The sequence below is a fragment of the Saccharomyces cerevisiae genome, chromosome VIII (genome assembly GCF_000146045.2).
Source record: "Saccharomyces cerevisiae S288C chromosome VIII, complete sequence".
Classification (NCBI taxonomy): Eukaryota; Fungi; Ascomycota; class Saccharomycetes; order Saccharomycetales; family Saccharomycetaceae; genus Saccharomyces; species Saccharomyces cerevisiae.
The window spans coordinates 56,429-71,934 of NC_001140.6; the positions used below are offsets into that span (position 1 = coordinate 56,429).

General features: G+C 39.0%; 8 protein-coding genes and 1 non-coding gene across 9 annotated transcripts, besides 1 other annotated feature; 4 read left to right on the top strand and 5 right to left on the bottom strand.

Moving 5' to 3' along the window:
- Positions 1–220: 220 nt before the first annotated feature.
- Positions 221–2,362, top strand: RIM4 (Rim4p; the record flags this gene model as incomplete). Its single annotated transcript, NM_001179104.1, has 1 exon — positions 221–2,362. The coding sequence occupies one exon, from the start codon at positions 221–223 to the stop codon at positions 2,360–2,362; it is 2,142 nt and encodes a 713-aa protein (NP_011839.1).
- Positions 2,363–2,694: 332 nt separating this feature from the next.
- On the bottom strand, positions 2,695–6,135 carry NPR3 (Npr3p; the record flags this gene model as incomplete). Its single annotated transcript, NM_001179103.1, has 1 exon — positions 2,695–6,135. The coding sequence occupies one exon, from the start codon at positions 6,133–6,135 to the stop codon at positions 2,695–2,697; it is 3,441 nt and encodes a 1,146-aa protein (NP_011840.1).
- A 191-nt stretch (positions 6,136–6,326) lies between these two features.
- YNCH0001W lies at positions 6,327–6,398 on the top strand. Its single transcript has one exon. It is a non-coding gene; the product is annotated as a tRNA-His (tRNA).
- A 134-nt stretch (positions 6,399–6,532) lies between these two features.
- Positions 6,533–7,729, bottom strand: SPO11 (DNA topoisomerase (ATP-hydrolyzing); the record flags this gene model as incomplete). The annotated part of the gene is made up of 1 exon (NM_001179102.1): positions 6,533–7,729. One exon carries the CDS (start codon positions 7,727–7,729, stop codon positions 6,533–6,535), a length of 1,197 nt encoding a protein of 398 aa, NP_011841.1.
- A 138-nt stretch (positions 7,730–7,867) lies between these two features.
- Positions 7,868–7,943: an origin of replication (ARS805; Autonomously Replicating Sequence).
- Positions 7,944–8,033: 90 nt separating this feature from the next.
- Positions 8,034–9,431, bottom strand: AIM17 (Aim17p; the record flags this gene model as incomplete). Its single annotated transcript, NM_001179101.1, has 1 exon — positions 8,034–9,431. The coding sequence occupies one exon, from the start codon at positions 9,429–9,431 to the stop codon at positions 8,034–8,036; it is 1,398 nt and encodes a 465-aa protein (NP_011842.1).
- Positions 9,432–9,813: 382 nt separating this feature from the next.
- Positions 9,814–11,028, bottom strand: OPI1 (transcriptional regulator OPI1; the record flags this gene model as incomplete). The annotated part of the gene is made up of 1 exon (NM_001179100.1): positions 9,814–11,028. One exon carries the CDS (start codon positions 11,026–11,028, stop codon positions 9,814–9,816), a length of 1,215 nt encoding a protein of 404 aa, NP_011843.1.
- Positions 11,029–11,302: 274 nt separating this feature from the next.
- On the bottom strand, positions 11,303–13,120 carry APM2 (Apm2p; the record flags this gene model as incomplete). Its single annotated transcript, NM_001179099.1, has 1 exon — positions 11,303–13,120. The coding sequence occupies one exon, from the start codon at positions 13,118–13,120 to the stop codon at positions 11,303–11,305; it is 1,818 nt and encodes a 605-aa protein (NP_011844.1).
- Positions 13,121–13,279: 159 nt separating this feature from the next.
- MCO14 (4a-hydroxytetrahydrobiopterin dehydratase) lies at positions 13,280–13,642 on the top strand (the record flags this gene model as incomplete). Its single annotated transcript, NM_001179098.1, has 1 exon — positions 13,280–13,642. One exon carries the CDS (start codon positions 13,280–13,282, stop codon positions 13,640–13,642), a length of 363 nt encoding a protein of 120 aa, NP_011845.1.
- Positions 13,643–13,847: 205 nt separating this feature from the next.
- Positions 13,848–15,446, top strand: YHL017W (uncharacterized protein; the record flags this gene model as incomplete). Its single annotated transcript, NM_001179097.1, has 1 exon — positions 13,848–15,446. The coding sequence occupies one exon, from the start codon at positions 13,848–13,850 to the stop codon at positions 15,444–15,446; it is 1,599 nt and encodes a 532-aa protein (NP_011846.1).
- Positions 15,447–15,506: the final 60 nt, after the last annotated feature.

The window sequence follows — 15,506 nt, forward strand, 5'->3', positions numbered from 1 at the left end:
TCCTTTCTCTCTCCCTTTCTCGTGCTTGGTTGTTTTCCTTAATTAGTTAAAACAATAAAAGAACAAGAAGGAGAAGGCGATTTTGGACTAGAAAATCACGAAGAAAAAATATCTAATTGCATTCCTATATATATTTATATACATACTCTCTATTGTTTGTTTTTTGCCTGCTCAAGAAGAAAGAAAGAAAAAAATATTATCTTTTTTAGCTTGTTGAAACATGAAAACCGAAATCAGCACTGCGGATTCCCTTCGTGATCCTCCCTCTAATGGTCTAAAGGCCGACTCTGAGCTGGTTATCAGAGAGGATATAGACCAATTTTTGCCTTCGGAAGTATCTTCGTTGGGGTCAGATCACCAGAATGATGGTGAGGATTCAGACACTGACAGTGACAACTTTTTGCAAGACCCTGAAGACGATGTGGATGAAGAAAGCACTGGTAGAGGTACAGTCACTACCACTTCCACATCCACTGAGTCAAGAGGCCGTCCATCTTCTTGTATCTTCGTGGCAAGCTTAGCAGCAGCCCTATCCGATGACGAATTATGTCTGTCGGTGACTGAAAATTTCAAAAAATACGGTGATTTGGCTAGAGTTAAAGTTTTGCGTGATAACGCAAATAGACCTTATGCTTTTGTTCAATACAACAACGATCATGATGCTAAACATGCTCTGATCCGCGCTCAGGGTACTTTATTAAATGGCAGAAGGTTGCGTTGTGAACCTGCAAAAGTGAACAGGACATTGTACTTGAAAAACCAGCAAAGTATTGATTTCAACGAGATCAGTCAAATTTGTGAAAAATTTGGTGGTTTGGAACAGATTGTTCCTGATAGAACTGATAATCAATACACGAGAAGATATACTTATCCGATATCTTCGGCAAATTCTTGGTTTGTTCAATTCGTTTACAGAGACGATGCAATCAGAGCTTATGCGAATTTACGAACTGATCCCAATTGGATCATCGAATGGGCACAAAATATAAACGTCCCAAAAAATTATAACCTTTTACACAAAAGCAAATTCAAAAGTTCCAAATACCATCAAAACAACGGTATTATCAATAACGATGGTAGTAACAACAACGATAATAATAATAGTAATAATAATAATAGAGAGGATTCAAGGAGGAATGGCGACGTTATAGAAGAGGAGTGCGGACATGTGCATGGTAGTGATTCAGAGGAAAAATTGACAAGCGATGGTATTTATGACGACGAAGATAAAGATTCCGAGATCACCATTGATAAAAGATCCATTTTCGTGGGTCAATTAGACAAAGAAACCACCAGAGAGGAATTGAATAGAAGATTTTCCACTCATGGTAAAATCCAAGATATTAATTTAATCTTCAAGCCAACAAACATATTTGCGTTTATTAAATATGAAACCGAAGAAGCTGCTGCTGCTGCTTTGGAAAGTGAAAACCATGCAATTTTTTTGAATAAGACAATGCATGTTCAATATAAAGAGGTAGGTGGTCGTCACAACAGGAAGTTCTCTGGTAAGAACGGTGGCAGCAACTTTAACCATCATCAGTTTTTTAGCACCAGATCGGGCAAAACATTTACAGGGCCAGAACTGAACTTAGCACCACCACCAATCAACATGTACAGGAAAATGAGCGGCGGATCCCAGCAGGAAAGCGAAACTATGATGCCATACATGCCCATGGGGCCCATGCCCATGGGGCCTCCACCACCAAATGCAGCAAGTCTCAGTGATTTTGATATGTTCCCCCCAAGTTACTCCACGTTTATGAAGGGAATGATGCCATTGAGGCGTAAATCTATGCCCAATTCTTGGTCATCCCCTTCTTCAAAGAGTGTGAACTCTGAAAATGAAAGTGTTAATGGTGGTGATGAGAATTCCGAATTGCCTTCCGAAATTCCTGAATCATCTGGTAGATATAATGCTGCTAATTCCTTTACCACATATAATAATTCCTCAGCAGGAAACTCTAACAACAACAACAACAACAACAACAGTAACAGTAATAAGTCTCAATATAAAAAGCGCTATGCAAGGAGGTCAAGCTACGGATACAATGAAGTACCTCCAAAACCATACTATTTCCAGCCTTATTACTATCACCCCATGCAATACCATATGGGCCCAATGGGCCCATTGCATCCTTCTCAAGGTTCTGCTGGAAATCACCATCCATATATGATGGTTTATCCCATGTCACCACCTCCGCCTTCTGGGTTAGATGGAAGCATGATCCCTCCTCCAATAAATGTAAGCCAATCACATGCTGCTAATCATGGCAGTACCCATGTTCATGCGAACGAATTCATATCAAACGATACTGGTGACATAAATGAAGATAACAAAGCTTATAGTTTAGATTACTAAAAATGATTGGTCGTAAAAGCTGCAAAAGATGTATGTAATTCAGCGGTGATGTTAACTTTAAAAGTGCAGTTTCGTTTTCTTTTTCGTCTCCCTATTTTTTTCTCTGGATCTTTTTTTTTTTTTTCACTTGGTATTGTTTTCATCCTTCTTTCCTTCTTTTACCTTCTTTGTCTCCTAATATAACAATACATACTTTCGAGTTTTGATTACAAGTCACTCGAAATGTTTTTTTCCTTTTATATATTCTTCCTTTTGTCTATTCTTATATACACATATTTTAATTTTTGGTAGATTTTTTTTTTTTTACTTACATTTTGTTACAATAGAGAGATTTACCAATGGTGTATCTCGATTAAATACTTATCTAGAGCATTGAGCAATTTCTTTAGGTCATGTCTGCTAATTTCCTCTTTGATGATAACCAATTCCATGGGGACCTTTCCATTGAAGTACTTGAGCAACTTGTTAAAAAGAATCTGGATATCTGAAGGCTGACCATAAATACATCTATAAAGCCATCTTTTTTCAATCGCAGTGGCTCTTTCAGGTTCCAAAATTATAGTATAGTCATGTTGCATTTCTGGATCATCGTATTCGAAGTGTAGTATTTCTTCTTCATCCGCAATAGCTATTTCATTGTCATCACGATCATCAACACGACTATCATTTTCGTTATCTTTTTCGTCCACATCTTTGTTGTTGTCGTTGGACTGCATGCCTTCATTCTTTCCTGAACACGCTTCGCTGGCGTTTGCATCTCTACTTTGCCCATCTTCATCATCCAGCTTTTTATCAGTTTTTTTGTAGTCCATGCTGGGCCTTCTAGCAGTATTAGTCTTACGGAAGCCTTCCTTTTCTAGATCCTCATCTACTGCCATTTTTATGTGTTTGTCCACTCGGATATTTATGAAAGTCAATAATTGGGTTACATACCCGTACTGTATTAACCACGCTAACGCGTTCAGGTAAACTGGCTTATGTTCCCTTGATGGGATTATGTTACTGTACGCTTGAGGTTTGTCCGTGGACAACAAACTTAAAAAAATGGGTAAACTGGGCAATGATGGGAATTTGGATCTGAACAACATCGAATTTTGATAAATTAGTGGTACTCTGTCGCTTCCACTCTTATTATTTTCGCGATCGTCCATTTTTTTCACGTTCCCATCATTTTGTGAAGTACTTTTATAATCATCTATTGTATAACCTTGAATAGGAGCCAAGGGTGAAACAATATACGTGTATTTGGAGCTTAGTGGGATCACTATTCTTGCATGTCTCCAATACATTAAATGCAATGCGCAAGAGCGCAGTATGCTTGATTCCAATGAGTTTGTTTCTGTAGTAAGGTCGTCCAGTGAAGAAGGGTTATCTAATAAATCAGTTATCAGATAGCGATACGACCTTAGAGGGATATTTGGCTGGATATTTCTGACTAAATGTTTCAATATGATAGTGCCAATATCGTCCTGGTATGAAAAAGTTTCGAGGGAGCTAATAATATTATTTGGCTCGTCCAATAATAATAGCGCATAGTTTAAAAGGTCATCATTGTCGTCGCAGTAGTAATTGCTTTCATTGTCGTCCCCGTCATCCACATTTGCTGCTCCACAGTGGCCGGTACTATTAATATTATTGCCAAACCTGTATATGTTATTATTGGTATCACTGAATTGAGCCTGATCGTTTTGACGATTTTGACTTTCAATTCTCAATGATGATTTTTCTAAAAATTTCATGTTCAAAATGGACGTCAAATATGAGCCTCTTAGCACGGGTTGCAGTTTGAAGTTTGGCATTTTTTCAAACTCGTTTTGAATCGGGATTTGCAAGGAAATTACTTTATCGTCATTGATCTCAAGACATGCGATTTCATTTCGTTGGATTTTATCAACACATTCCGTTAGCGCCCTAGCCAACGAAGATTTGGCTAAAATTCTTTGGTACAGATACTTCCCCTTGTTTCCTGCGCCTCTTATAGATTGGTATGTTTTCGAATGTTTCAGTACCCGTTCTTTTTCCTTTAAAATTATATGGCATTCGCTAGAAATGTACGAGGTTTTTGATTGCACATATCTTAACAATAATGATAACCTTGTAACAACAAACTGATACATGTCATCAATCCTTTTATTATATTCGATTAAATGCGGATTCATAACAAAGCATACATGAAACATGTTCATATTTTTGCCCAAGTCTTCCTTTTCTCTCTCAAATTCGTTTCCACTGACATCAGTATTTATCCTCAAATTCGGCGTATCAGTAGAAGCCTCATGACCAATATTACTGTCATAAACAGTGTCAGCTTCACCACTATTAACTTTCTTCAAAGTATTCTCACTCAGTGATGAAATTTTGGAAGCGATAGATTTCTTTCTACTGATGTTTGTTGTAGTACTCGAAGATCTTTTAGAGCGGGTTTTATTTTTGTGCTTGGATTTTCTCCATCTGCCTTGAGAATCTACATGAATAGGTAAGCCTAAGAAGCAGAAATTATCCACCGTGAATTCGAATCTGGTATTGCACATTTCCCTCTCAGGGCTACAAAATTCTGCAACAAAATCATTATCAAATTCTAGAATTTTATTTATATCCTGGAAGTTTTCCTCTTCAAAAAAAATTTCATTCATAGAGATTTTACCATCCTGCAACATTGCCGAAACTTCCATGTCTTCTTCTTCAACATCGTACTGGGTATGGGAATTTCGTTGGCTCGTCGCGGCATTTTTATGATAATGGTGGTAACGATGGTGGTAATGATGAGGTGATTGGCCAGGAGTGTCGTTCAGGCTACTATTACGAAGTTCTTGGTTATGCTCTCCTGTACTCGATAAAGATTTTTTAGAAGAAATTGAACAACTTCCTGTAAAAGCATTTCCATCAGTCTCATTGGACGTATTTTTTAACAGTTTGTTGCCTTTTTTAGTGCTTTGTGATGGCTTAGATTTAAGCTTTCTTACTGGAGAATGTGTTTTTGAATCAGTACTCTTCTTGGTACTCAATTTATGGAAGAAATTCTGGGATCTCTTGGAAGCGGCCCTTGATTTGTTATTAGTCCCAGAATCTAGATATGATTCCGCTACTGAAATACTATCGTTTTCCATTATCATTTGTGGTGAAGTTGGAGACATTGAATCCGTAGATTGGAAACTCGAATTAGTTCTTGATAAGCCATCTTGCGGAGGGGAAGATGAGGATGAACTTGAGGGAGAAGAAGATAAAGAAGATGACGATAAGGAAGAAGATATAGAAAACGAATCGCTAGAAATGTCTAAGTAGTCTGTGGACAATTCGCTGTCACTTAATCCCGATGATGACGTTTCAGATTCAGTTTCTTGGTATTGAAAAGTCCGAGAAGTATCTTCGATATCGGTTTTTCTATAACCTACACCATTAGTAGCCGCAGGAATTGAACTTTGTGATCCTACAGTATTAGCATGCGATCTAGTTGGAGGTAATGTCACATTATTAGTATTAGTATTTGTCATTGATGGCGTAATAGCGGTATTGTAACTTTTCGCTGACTCGTTTAGAGCAATTTGAGAAGCTGTTTTCGTAGAGCCAGAATTAAAGAGTTTTTCTTCTTTATTTGTACTTGTGTTTTTATTTAGATTTGCATGGTTTCCATAGAGGTGCTGATGCTTCGTTGGATTATTTGTTAGAAATGCTGTATTGGAGGGTGGGTAGTGATAAACTATTTGTGGCCCCGAATGCGTTGAAATGACGAGGTGAACACCTAGTAGACATGAATTGGGTAAACATTCATCCATTGAAGCTTAGTTTCTACCCAAAAGATGACTCTGTTCCCTTTTTTTTTTGAATTTTCTTCACATTTCAATAGCTTATCTATGTTTAATGGTATTTCAAGATATCACAAGCGAAAAAGTTACTTAAGAAAAAAGACTAGTGATCCTTACATGGCTTATAACTCATTCACCATCGAATCATTGTAAAATCATATGCCATCTTAGTATAGTGGTTAGTACACATCGTTGTGGCCGATGAAACCCTGGTTCGATTCTAGGAGATGGCATTTATTTTTTTGAAATTGTATTTTTTTTTGGACTAGTATTCATTATCAAAGATTTCAATTTATATAATATTTAAATGTAACCGTTTTCAATTCTTGAAAAACATTTTTTATAAAGCAACAGCTCCCATTCTTATTCATTTGTATTCAAAAATTCTGGCATCAATCTCGTTCATTTCAGCTTTCTTTTGGAAAAAAATTTCCCGCTGACATTCTATGATGACGTTCTTTAATGGTGAAGTTGCAATATCCCAGCTGTTGGCAGTCAGAGATGCTATCAAATTCTTGGCTAAGGAGTAGTCGCGCTGATTCAAACTCAATAATTGAATGGATTTGTTATGCACTTCATTATTTTGTGCCAAAACTTGCGTAATACGAATTCCTTTATAGTTTGCCATCGTGCAAATATAAGCGTTGCGTTCATTCGAGTGAGTATAATTTAGGGCTATGCTAATCCCATAGGGGTCCGCATCGGTAAATATAGAACAGTCCGATATCAATTTGGAGCAATATTGTTCTAGTTTTTTTAGGAATAACCTTGTCAAGAAATCTGGAAATCCCTTACCTGTAATGAGCATGGTATTTGTACTCAACTTGTGATAATTATTTACTAATTTGGTGAAGACAGCTTCTTTTTCCACTATTACAATATTACACATACTTGTTGTCCCTAACTTGATGACCGCATCATCTTGGAAAAATGGAATTAGACAGGGCTTACCAGGGAAAATTGTTTGCTTTTGCATCTTTGGTTCATTTTCACATGTCAGAATATTGTCATAAATATCAATGGGGAAAGGCGAATAAACTAAACCCTTTTGAGCTGGTATAATGTTTAAGGATTTTCTTGGAGAGAGCTTGAAATTAAAGCGTATAACGTCCAGCCACTGGACTACGTTTGCTTGTCTTTGAAACAATTCCACGTTGGAGTAGAAGATATCTCTCACTGTAGTGTTTTTACCTAGCGGTAATTTTTCCATAACGACTTTCAATAAGTTTAAAAGGATTGCGCATCTTTTCAACTTGAACTGATGAGTGCATAGATGCGGGCCATTCAAAGGGAAGTCCAATGTTGTGTGAATGTCAGGACTGCTTGTATCGCCTTTTTTTTTTTTGTTTTGAAAGACGATTGAAATAGGCTGTTGATGTTGCTCTAATGAATTAGCCGCCAATGACAGGAAATGCTTAATATGAGCCAAAACATCTGCGTTTGAACAGGGAGTTCCGTTGGAGTGACCATTGGAGTTCAAGTGAATGGACCGTCTTTTAGGAGTGAGTGCTTTGACCAATTCCTGCCTTGTTTTATATTTTTTCCGCAATCCCTCCAAAGCCATGAGAAGGTGAACTTAGTAAATCGTAAAATCTTAAGGGTGAAGACAAATATGTGAGGTTATTTGAATGATATTTAGTTGGATATAATCACTAAATAAAGTAGATTTTCCTTGGGTAGTAGACTTTCTTTTACGTTATTCCTTTTATAATTTTAATTTTAGTTATTGATTTCAATGAAACAAAAGGAAACTGACGGCTTCTTAAAATAAATATATTTAACATGAAACATTAAAAAAAAAATTGTCACTACACAGAGAGAAAATAAATAAATATAAAGAATCACATAACTATGCTGAAAAAATGAAGTTATTTGTCATGAGGAAACTTCTCTTCCAAGAACTTTAATTTACTCTTGAAAGTATCAGAATCGAAATAGCAACCCTTTAACCATTGCTGGTTTGAGCTTGTTAAAGAGTTAGCATGCAAAATTCTCCTGTTGTTAAAGATAACACAACAGTTTTCGGGCAACTGCAATCTAAATTGATTGTTGAAGTCATTGATATGACTCTCGAACAAGTTCAACCCCCTAATGAAAGACTTAAACAAAAATCTCTCTGTTAGTTTTGCTGGGGTGGTAATTAAATTCAAGTCCAGATTATTATTTAGATCTGAGGGCTTATCATAAATTCCGAAAGTGAAAGGTGCTTGGTATGGTGGAGAGTAGTTAATGCATTTAATCAAGGCCTCATAATTACCCAGAAGAGTATTGTCCTCGTTAATGTCGTGATGTTCGATTAAAGGTTTGGATTGGTAGTACCTCTTATCGCCGTTTTCATATATATAATTTACAGGAACAATTTGTAAAGCCTCATAAGCCTCAAAATCCGATTCTCTAACATTACGGGTAGCATAAAATGCGTCCACGAAGTAATTCATGGGTCTAGTATTGGGATCTTCCCCTTCTGTAGCAGGTAGAGATTGTAGAATCTGGAAACCTGGCACATTTTCTAAAAATGGTAAATCCGTATGTAGCGGCAAGTCTTTATTGGCATAATGGGCATTAACACTTGTCGCTTGGGATGCATTCACGTCAAATGTACCTTCACCATGTACAGTCGATCTTATGGGTCCGATCCTTTCACAGATCTTTTGTATGGTAAGGCCTTCAGAGGAGGATGAAGGAGTACCGGAAATGAAAGCGATACCAAACTTTTGTAGGTTGACCAGCGTTTGGAAAAGCTTGGAGTCATCCTTAGGATCAATAAACTCGTTGTAGCTCACAGAAAGTAAGTCCTTGACGTTATCTTTCAGGATGCGCTTATTCCATAACTGGGGTCTATATCTGGATTCTTGTTTTCTTGTTGCTGGCGAAACAAAACTGGAACCTTTATAGTCGATAAAGAATTGTAAAGGGAACTGGTGATGACCGCCATCTTTCCATTTCACCACTAGAGATTTTCCGTCCTCAGAAATTTGAATGTCCTGAGGAGCGGTCAATTTCTCGTTATGATACAGTTCTCCCGTGGTCACCAGCTTGGCACTATGGGAGGCATCTCTAAGAAAAACGTTGTTAAAGCAAACGGAAACCGGCTTGCTGGACTCCTCCATGGAGAACGTAATTGTCGTAGAATCTCTATTGAAGTATGTTTTGATGATATGTCCCCGATTCGCAGCCGCAGCTGTCGCCGCAGATGTGTATGTCCTTGGTGTAGTGGTCAGTCTTGCAAGGATTCGAGATCCTCTGCATAAATTTGATCTTAGCATCTTGTGTTGGTAATTGGTTTCTAATAATTATTTTTTCTTTTTAACTTGGAATATGTTCCTGGCCAGTTGTGAAGAGTTACCCCTGATATTTGGATCTAGAAGGGCTTCTCCTTATATAGATAGCACTTTTCCTCGAGGATCAACCCCGGAAATGTATTCCCGACCCCCTTACGGCTGCGCAAAGGTCCTTACTGAGCCATTCAAAGGTAAAGAGGGTCCGATAATAATGGTAGTTCAAAAGGGGAGAAGCGGGGCTGGTACAATATCACGATTATGATTATGATTATGATTATGATTATGATTATGGATATTATATAAACTATATTATTCCGTATAATATTATTACTGGTGGTAATGCATGAAAGACCTCAATCTGTCTCGGTTAGTCCTTGCTATCCACGTTGTCCTGAGAGGGCTTTACGTAATTGCCATCCTTCTGCTGTTGCTGCCTGTACTGTTGCTGCTGTTGCAAGAAACGCTCCCTGATCATTTCTTTTACCTCCTGTTTCTGCTTCACCCATTCTTCAGCCTTGCCCAACGTGGAGTCGACTACGCCCATGACATTTCTCACCATTTCCAGGGATTCTTTGGCGAGAATGAGTACTTTCCCATTCGCAGTTACGGAGGAGGACGGCGAGGCTGAGTCGTCGCCATCCTTGTTCCTTTTTTGCTGTTGCTGTTGCAGGAGTTGCTGCTGCAAAAGTTGCTGCTGCTGCTGCTGTTGCTGTTGCTGTTGCTGTTGCTCCACTTTTTGTTCTTCACAGTTGGCATAATGAAACGAAGCATGATGCGGCAGTGATGTACTGTGGACGCTGTCGAACCAATTTGTGGGTAAGTTTAGAAGACTTTCCCGAACCTGAGATCTTGCGGGCTCCGGCAGCGAATTTGCTGTGAACTTCGATATCAGCGAGTAGACTTTCTTGACTGTGCCGACCACCTCCATTTTCACCACAATAGACTGCTCGCTGGCGTTGACCTGCTCTGAGGCATCAAAAAACTCCTCATCGTCGTCGTCTTCGTCTGACGATGTCTCGTCCTCGCCAGCTCCAGTGGTCGTCCTAGCATTTCCATCTTGCTTGTGCAAAGGATGCACCTGCTCCTTTTCAACAAGGTCCTGTAAACACGAGATTTTATCGGAAAGCTGCTTATTGGCCAGCTTTAAAAGATGCAAGCACGTTACAAGCCTCTTCTTAGACTCGATGGACATGTTCAGCTTGTACTCTTTCAAGTTGTCCTTCCCCTTGGCAATCGCCCGCGACAGCTTCTGTCTCTTGTTGGTGAAGAACTCATCGTCGTTGTAGTCGTAATCATCATGCTCGTCATCGTCATCGTCTAGCAGCCTCCCTATTGATTTCAGTGGCCTCTTGTTGGTGTTTATTTCATCGTAGAATGTCACTACGTTACTGATAATTTTGTTACTTACGCGATCCAAAATGTTTAGCGGCGTCGTAGACGACTCACTTGCCGGCATTTTGTCAGCTTGTGAGACGTCCTCTGAAGGCTGCGACTTCTGTCTGCATGATTGTTTCAACACCCCAAGTACTTCAGCCGCTTCTACCTCTTCCTCTGATAATCCTAAACGTTGATTTTCAGACATCAATGACTAGTATCTTCGTTAAAAACACTGTCCTGATACACACGCTTTAATCAGCACTGTAAACAAAATGCCACGTTCTGGCCTGATATGCTTTCTTGGCTAAGTGCAGATCGCTGTCTTGCTCCAATCCTCTTATTAATCCCTCTCATTGAGGTGGAAAAAAAAAAAATAAGAACGCCCGATTTTACCCGGTTGCATATGAAGATTATAAGGTGCCATCTATATACTAAAACGAACGTACCATTTGTCTATCTATGAGATGTCTGCGTAAGCGTCAAACAATATATGCGTACTCTTCGTCGCTGACGGTCTTGTATCTGACCCAGGGGAAAGACTGGTACTGCAATTGTGGCTCTTCGACCTTCAAGTACTCAACTTTCAGGCCACTGCATGTACAGTACGGAATCTCGAAATCAATGTTGACCAACTTATCTCGAGGAGTAACGTGGGAAGTTTGTTGGTCGTGCACTTGTCTATATAGTTCTTCCAGCCTGGGTCCCGTGCGCAAGGGCGGCGGATTCATTGAGGTTTTCATTTCTTCTTGCAGGCGGTCATATTCTTCCTGGTTGAAGAGGGGGAACTCTGCCACCATGGATGCACACGTATTTGGATCATCTTCGTCGCTGTTGTACTGTGAGCTCTTGTTTGTGCTATGTTCTCGGTGCCCCTTCATGGTTTGTATCTCCCAGAGGAGAAAATCGTCACTCAAGTTAAACACGACCTTGCCGATGTTTGCCTTGAATCTAATTTGCTTGCTGAGGTCTATTTTATATTCCTGGAAGACTTTTGTCAGGGGAATTCTCACGTTTAGCTTCGACGTTGAGTTGGTGGGTTTAAAATTTGTTTGAATTTTGGTTACAATTTGGATTTTAAACTTCTTCAGTTTAGGTTTGATTTCAAAATCTTTCAACCTCACCATCGGCGCATCCTTTACATGTCTCTTCAACTCGTATTGGCAAAGAACAAATTCGCCATCCGGCGGTATAAATTCGATTTCTCTTGCATCTGTGGCGGCCTGCAAACCAGCATCATCGTCACTATTCTTTTCTTCATCTTTTTCAATAGTGTTTATGGAATCTAGTGAAACACACTGATGAAAGCTGGAATTCGACATGAACTGGGGGTCCCTGTTCAGTATCTTGTTTATGGATATTTTCAGTTTGGGCATCCCTGATAAATAGCATCTGCACACAATCTCTCCATGTATCAGATTTTTCCTAATCACTCCTTTTTCAAAATCCATCAAGTACTGAACACGTTCAATAACATCAAGAAAGAACTCGTTTTTGGCGTAATGTATCCCCTTTGTTCTCCATGATATGGGCATTATAATCGTCTTCGCAATATCGCCATTGATGTATAAATCATTACCGTCATTGGGGAGCTCGTCATTAGCGGCTTCTTTACCGGTATCATTCTTGTTCCTTAGTGTCTCCTTGACAGTTTCCACCACGTTTATGCCCCTATTTTCTTTATTGTTTACCATTATACTTTTTAATTTACTTTTGCCCACGCTTTTCCCTTTAGTGCCCTTTTTCTTCTTCCTTTTCTTCTTCTTATCCTTCCTCTTATTAGTATTGCTGTACTCGCTATCGCTATCGCTACCGCTACTACTACTGCTCTCTTCACCAGGGCTCCACTCCTCATTGTCTACTGTAACTCTTGGTACGTTGACCTTCACACGAATGTAGTCCTTGATGATACTTGGATCCGTCACTTGTACGATACCAAAGTCTATACATTCATCAATCAACTCCAGGACAAGTAAGATGTTGTCCAGTATGACATTCTTAGTTAAGACCTCGATTTCAAAATATTTTTGTAAAAGATGATAAAATTGTTCCAAAAAGGCTAGTATAGTCATTAAGTCTATATTTGGTTTGTCTGTGGTATGTATCACTGAAACGAAATGCAGAAAGTCTCTCTTCAAATGTATAAAGAACCAATCGTTTTGGGAGAGAATTGGAGGCGACCCGTCATGATAACATTGTTTGAAACTTGAAAGAACCGACGATAGATTCGGTAGTGCTCTAATATTCTTCGATACCAATGGCTCCAGATTTTCATCCAGGATAAAAAGGCTTGACGACATGCCTTTCCTTCCTGATTTCCTCTTTACTATTTTTGGGTCCCTTTATTTGCTTTTTGTCCAAGGCATTCTCAATTTTCCAATCTGGAATTTAAGCCCTTCCAGTTATAAAACAGTAAACACAACCTACCAAAAGCAGAAAGAAACCAAAGTAAGAATACAATGCACAACAAGATTGTTAGAATCGCGTCCAGTGCACTCACAGGGGGCAAACTACTCGAGAAGCTAAAACCCTTGACCCGTTGGGAAGTTCAATGGGACCCTAATAAGACCAAATGTTTGGGAATAACAAGAGAGGTAACATTCAAGGACTACGAAACCACATGGGCCTTTTTGACTCGTGTATCGATGAGATCTCATCTATGGGGCCACCATCCCCTGATTCACACAAGTTACACCTGGGTCAAGCTGGAACTTCATACGCATGACATAGACCCGAAAGACGGGGCTCACAGCCAGCTTAGCGATATAGACGTCCGGATGGCCAAGAGAATAGATTCCTACATCGATGAGATGACAACTTGATAAGGCAGGGCAGGTCTAAAAGGCTATTGCTCTTTCCATTTTTTTTTTCCTATCGATTTTACTACTAGAAATTTTTGCTACCCATACCCATTCTCGCATTGCAACATGGAAAAACTGAAAATTGAAAAAAAAGGTATTGAAATTTCAACTGTATTGTGTAAATCATTTTTGGGCAAACTAGACACAATAACTAGCGAACAGAAAAATGGATAGAACGTGGCTATTACTGACGTGGCTGTTGCTACTCTGTGGGGTAGTTCAAGGGAACCAAGAAAGCATAAATCAAAAATATCACGATGTCTGTTCAGGGATGTATTCCAAGGAGGATTTCAATGGAAAAGTTGACCCCTATATATCGTTTACGTTGGAGGAATTGTCACTTGCTGATGAAGACGATGATGGCGAGGGGGTTAGTGTTGCTGTGTTTGATTTCCAAGATTATGAGCATATTGGTGTGCGGTTACCAAATGGAGAAATTCAGTATATTTGCGATGACTACGCATTGGATTTGGGCCTCTGTGAGGATTCGTCGGAGGGGCAATTTATCATTCAAGAGACAGCCATCGATCCGTTCACCAGTAAGGAACATAAGCTAACGAGTCAGATTTTGACTTTCACTCAACAAGAATTGGGCACTAACGACAAGGTATACTCAATTAACAAAACTGGTTACTATTGTGTGACCACGTCATCTTTCATTTCTTCCAGTTCCAAGTTTAAGGCTACAGTGAATTTTAGGAACGCTTACGGTCAATTGGACGCTTCAGAGGCGTACAAGATGCCTATTTATGCCTTTTTGGCCGTCGCTTATGCCGTCTGTACATTAGTGTACTCTTGGCTATGCTGGAAGCATAGACATGAGTTACTGCCTTTACAAAGGTACATTTTGGTATTTTGTATTTTCCTAACAGCTGATACTATTTTCGTCTGGATGTACTATATTATTGAGAACCAGAAGGGAAACTCCAGCGTCGCTCTTCATGTCTATATGGTTTTCATATCGATCTTTAGCGCCGGTAAGATGACTTTCACGCTTCTCCTCGCCTTGCTGATATCTCTTGGATATGGTATAGTATATCCAAAACTGGACCGTACATTGCTAAGAAGATGTCAAATATTTGCGATATTTACGTTTGCAGTGTGCGTTGCATTCCTGGTCCAAAAATATTCCCAGAATTCTGAGTCTTTATCCAATTTGATTTTGATTACTGCTATCCCCTTAGTATTATGTCTATTCGCTTTCTATTATTTGACACTGTCTTCAATGAACAAAACAATGACTTATTTGAGGGAACAAAACCAAGTGGTGAAATTAAACATGTACAGAAAACTGATCATATTGTGTTATATTTCGTTGTTTATACTCTTCTTAGGCTTACTAGTCTCTACTTTTGCATACGTCGGTATGGACACTGTTGACATGATAGAACAATATTGGAAAACAGAATTCCTCATCACAGATACTTGGCCTAGTTTCGTTTACTTCTTGGTCTTCGTCATTTTCGCATTCTTCTGGAGACCTACAAGTACATCATATTTACTAGCGTGCTCGCATCAATTACCAACTGACATGGAAAATGTATCAGAATTCGATTTAGATGACATAAATTCCTTGTCTGATGAGGCATTGCCTAATAGAGAGCCACGTAATGACTACCAGGAACACGATCACAATATGGATATTGATTTAGCATCCGATTTTGAAGAAGTGCCAAGTGTAAATGCAAATACGAACGCAAATAATGACGTATTGTTCGACGTAGATTACGACAGAGATGCAAAAAATGATAGAAGTACTACATAAACGGACCAAATAACATAAATTTAGAAATTTCCTTTTTTTTTTTTTTTTCCCCTTGACTTT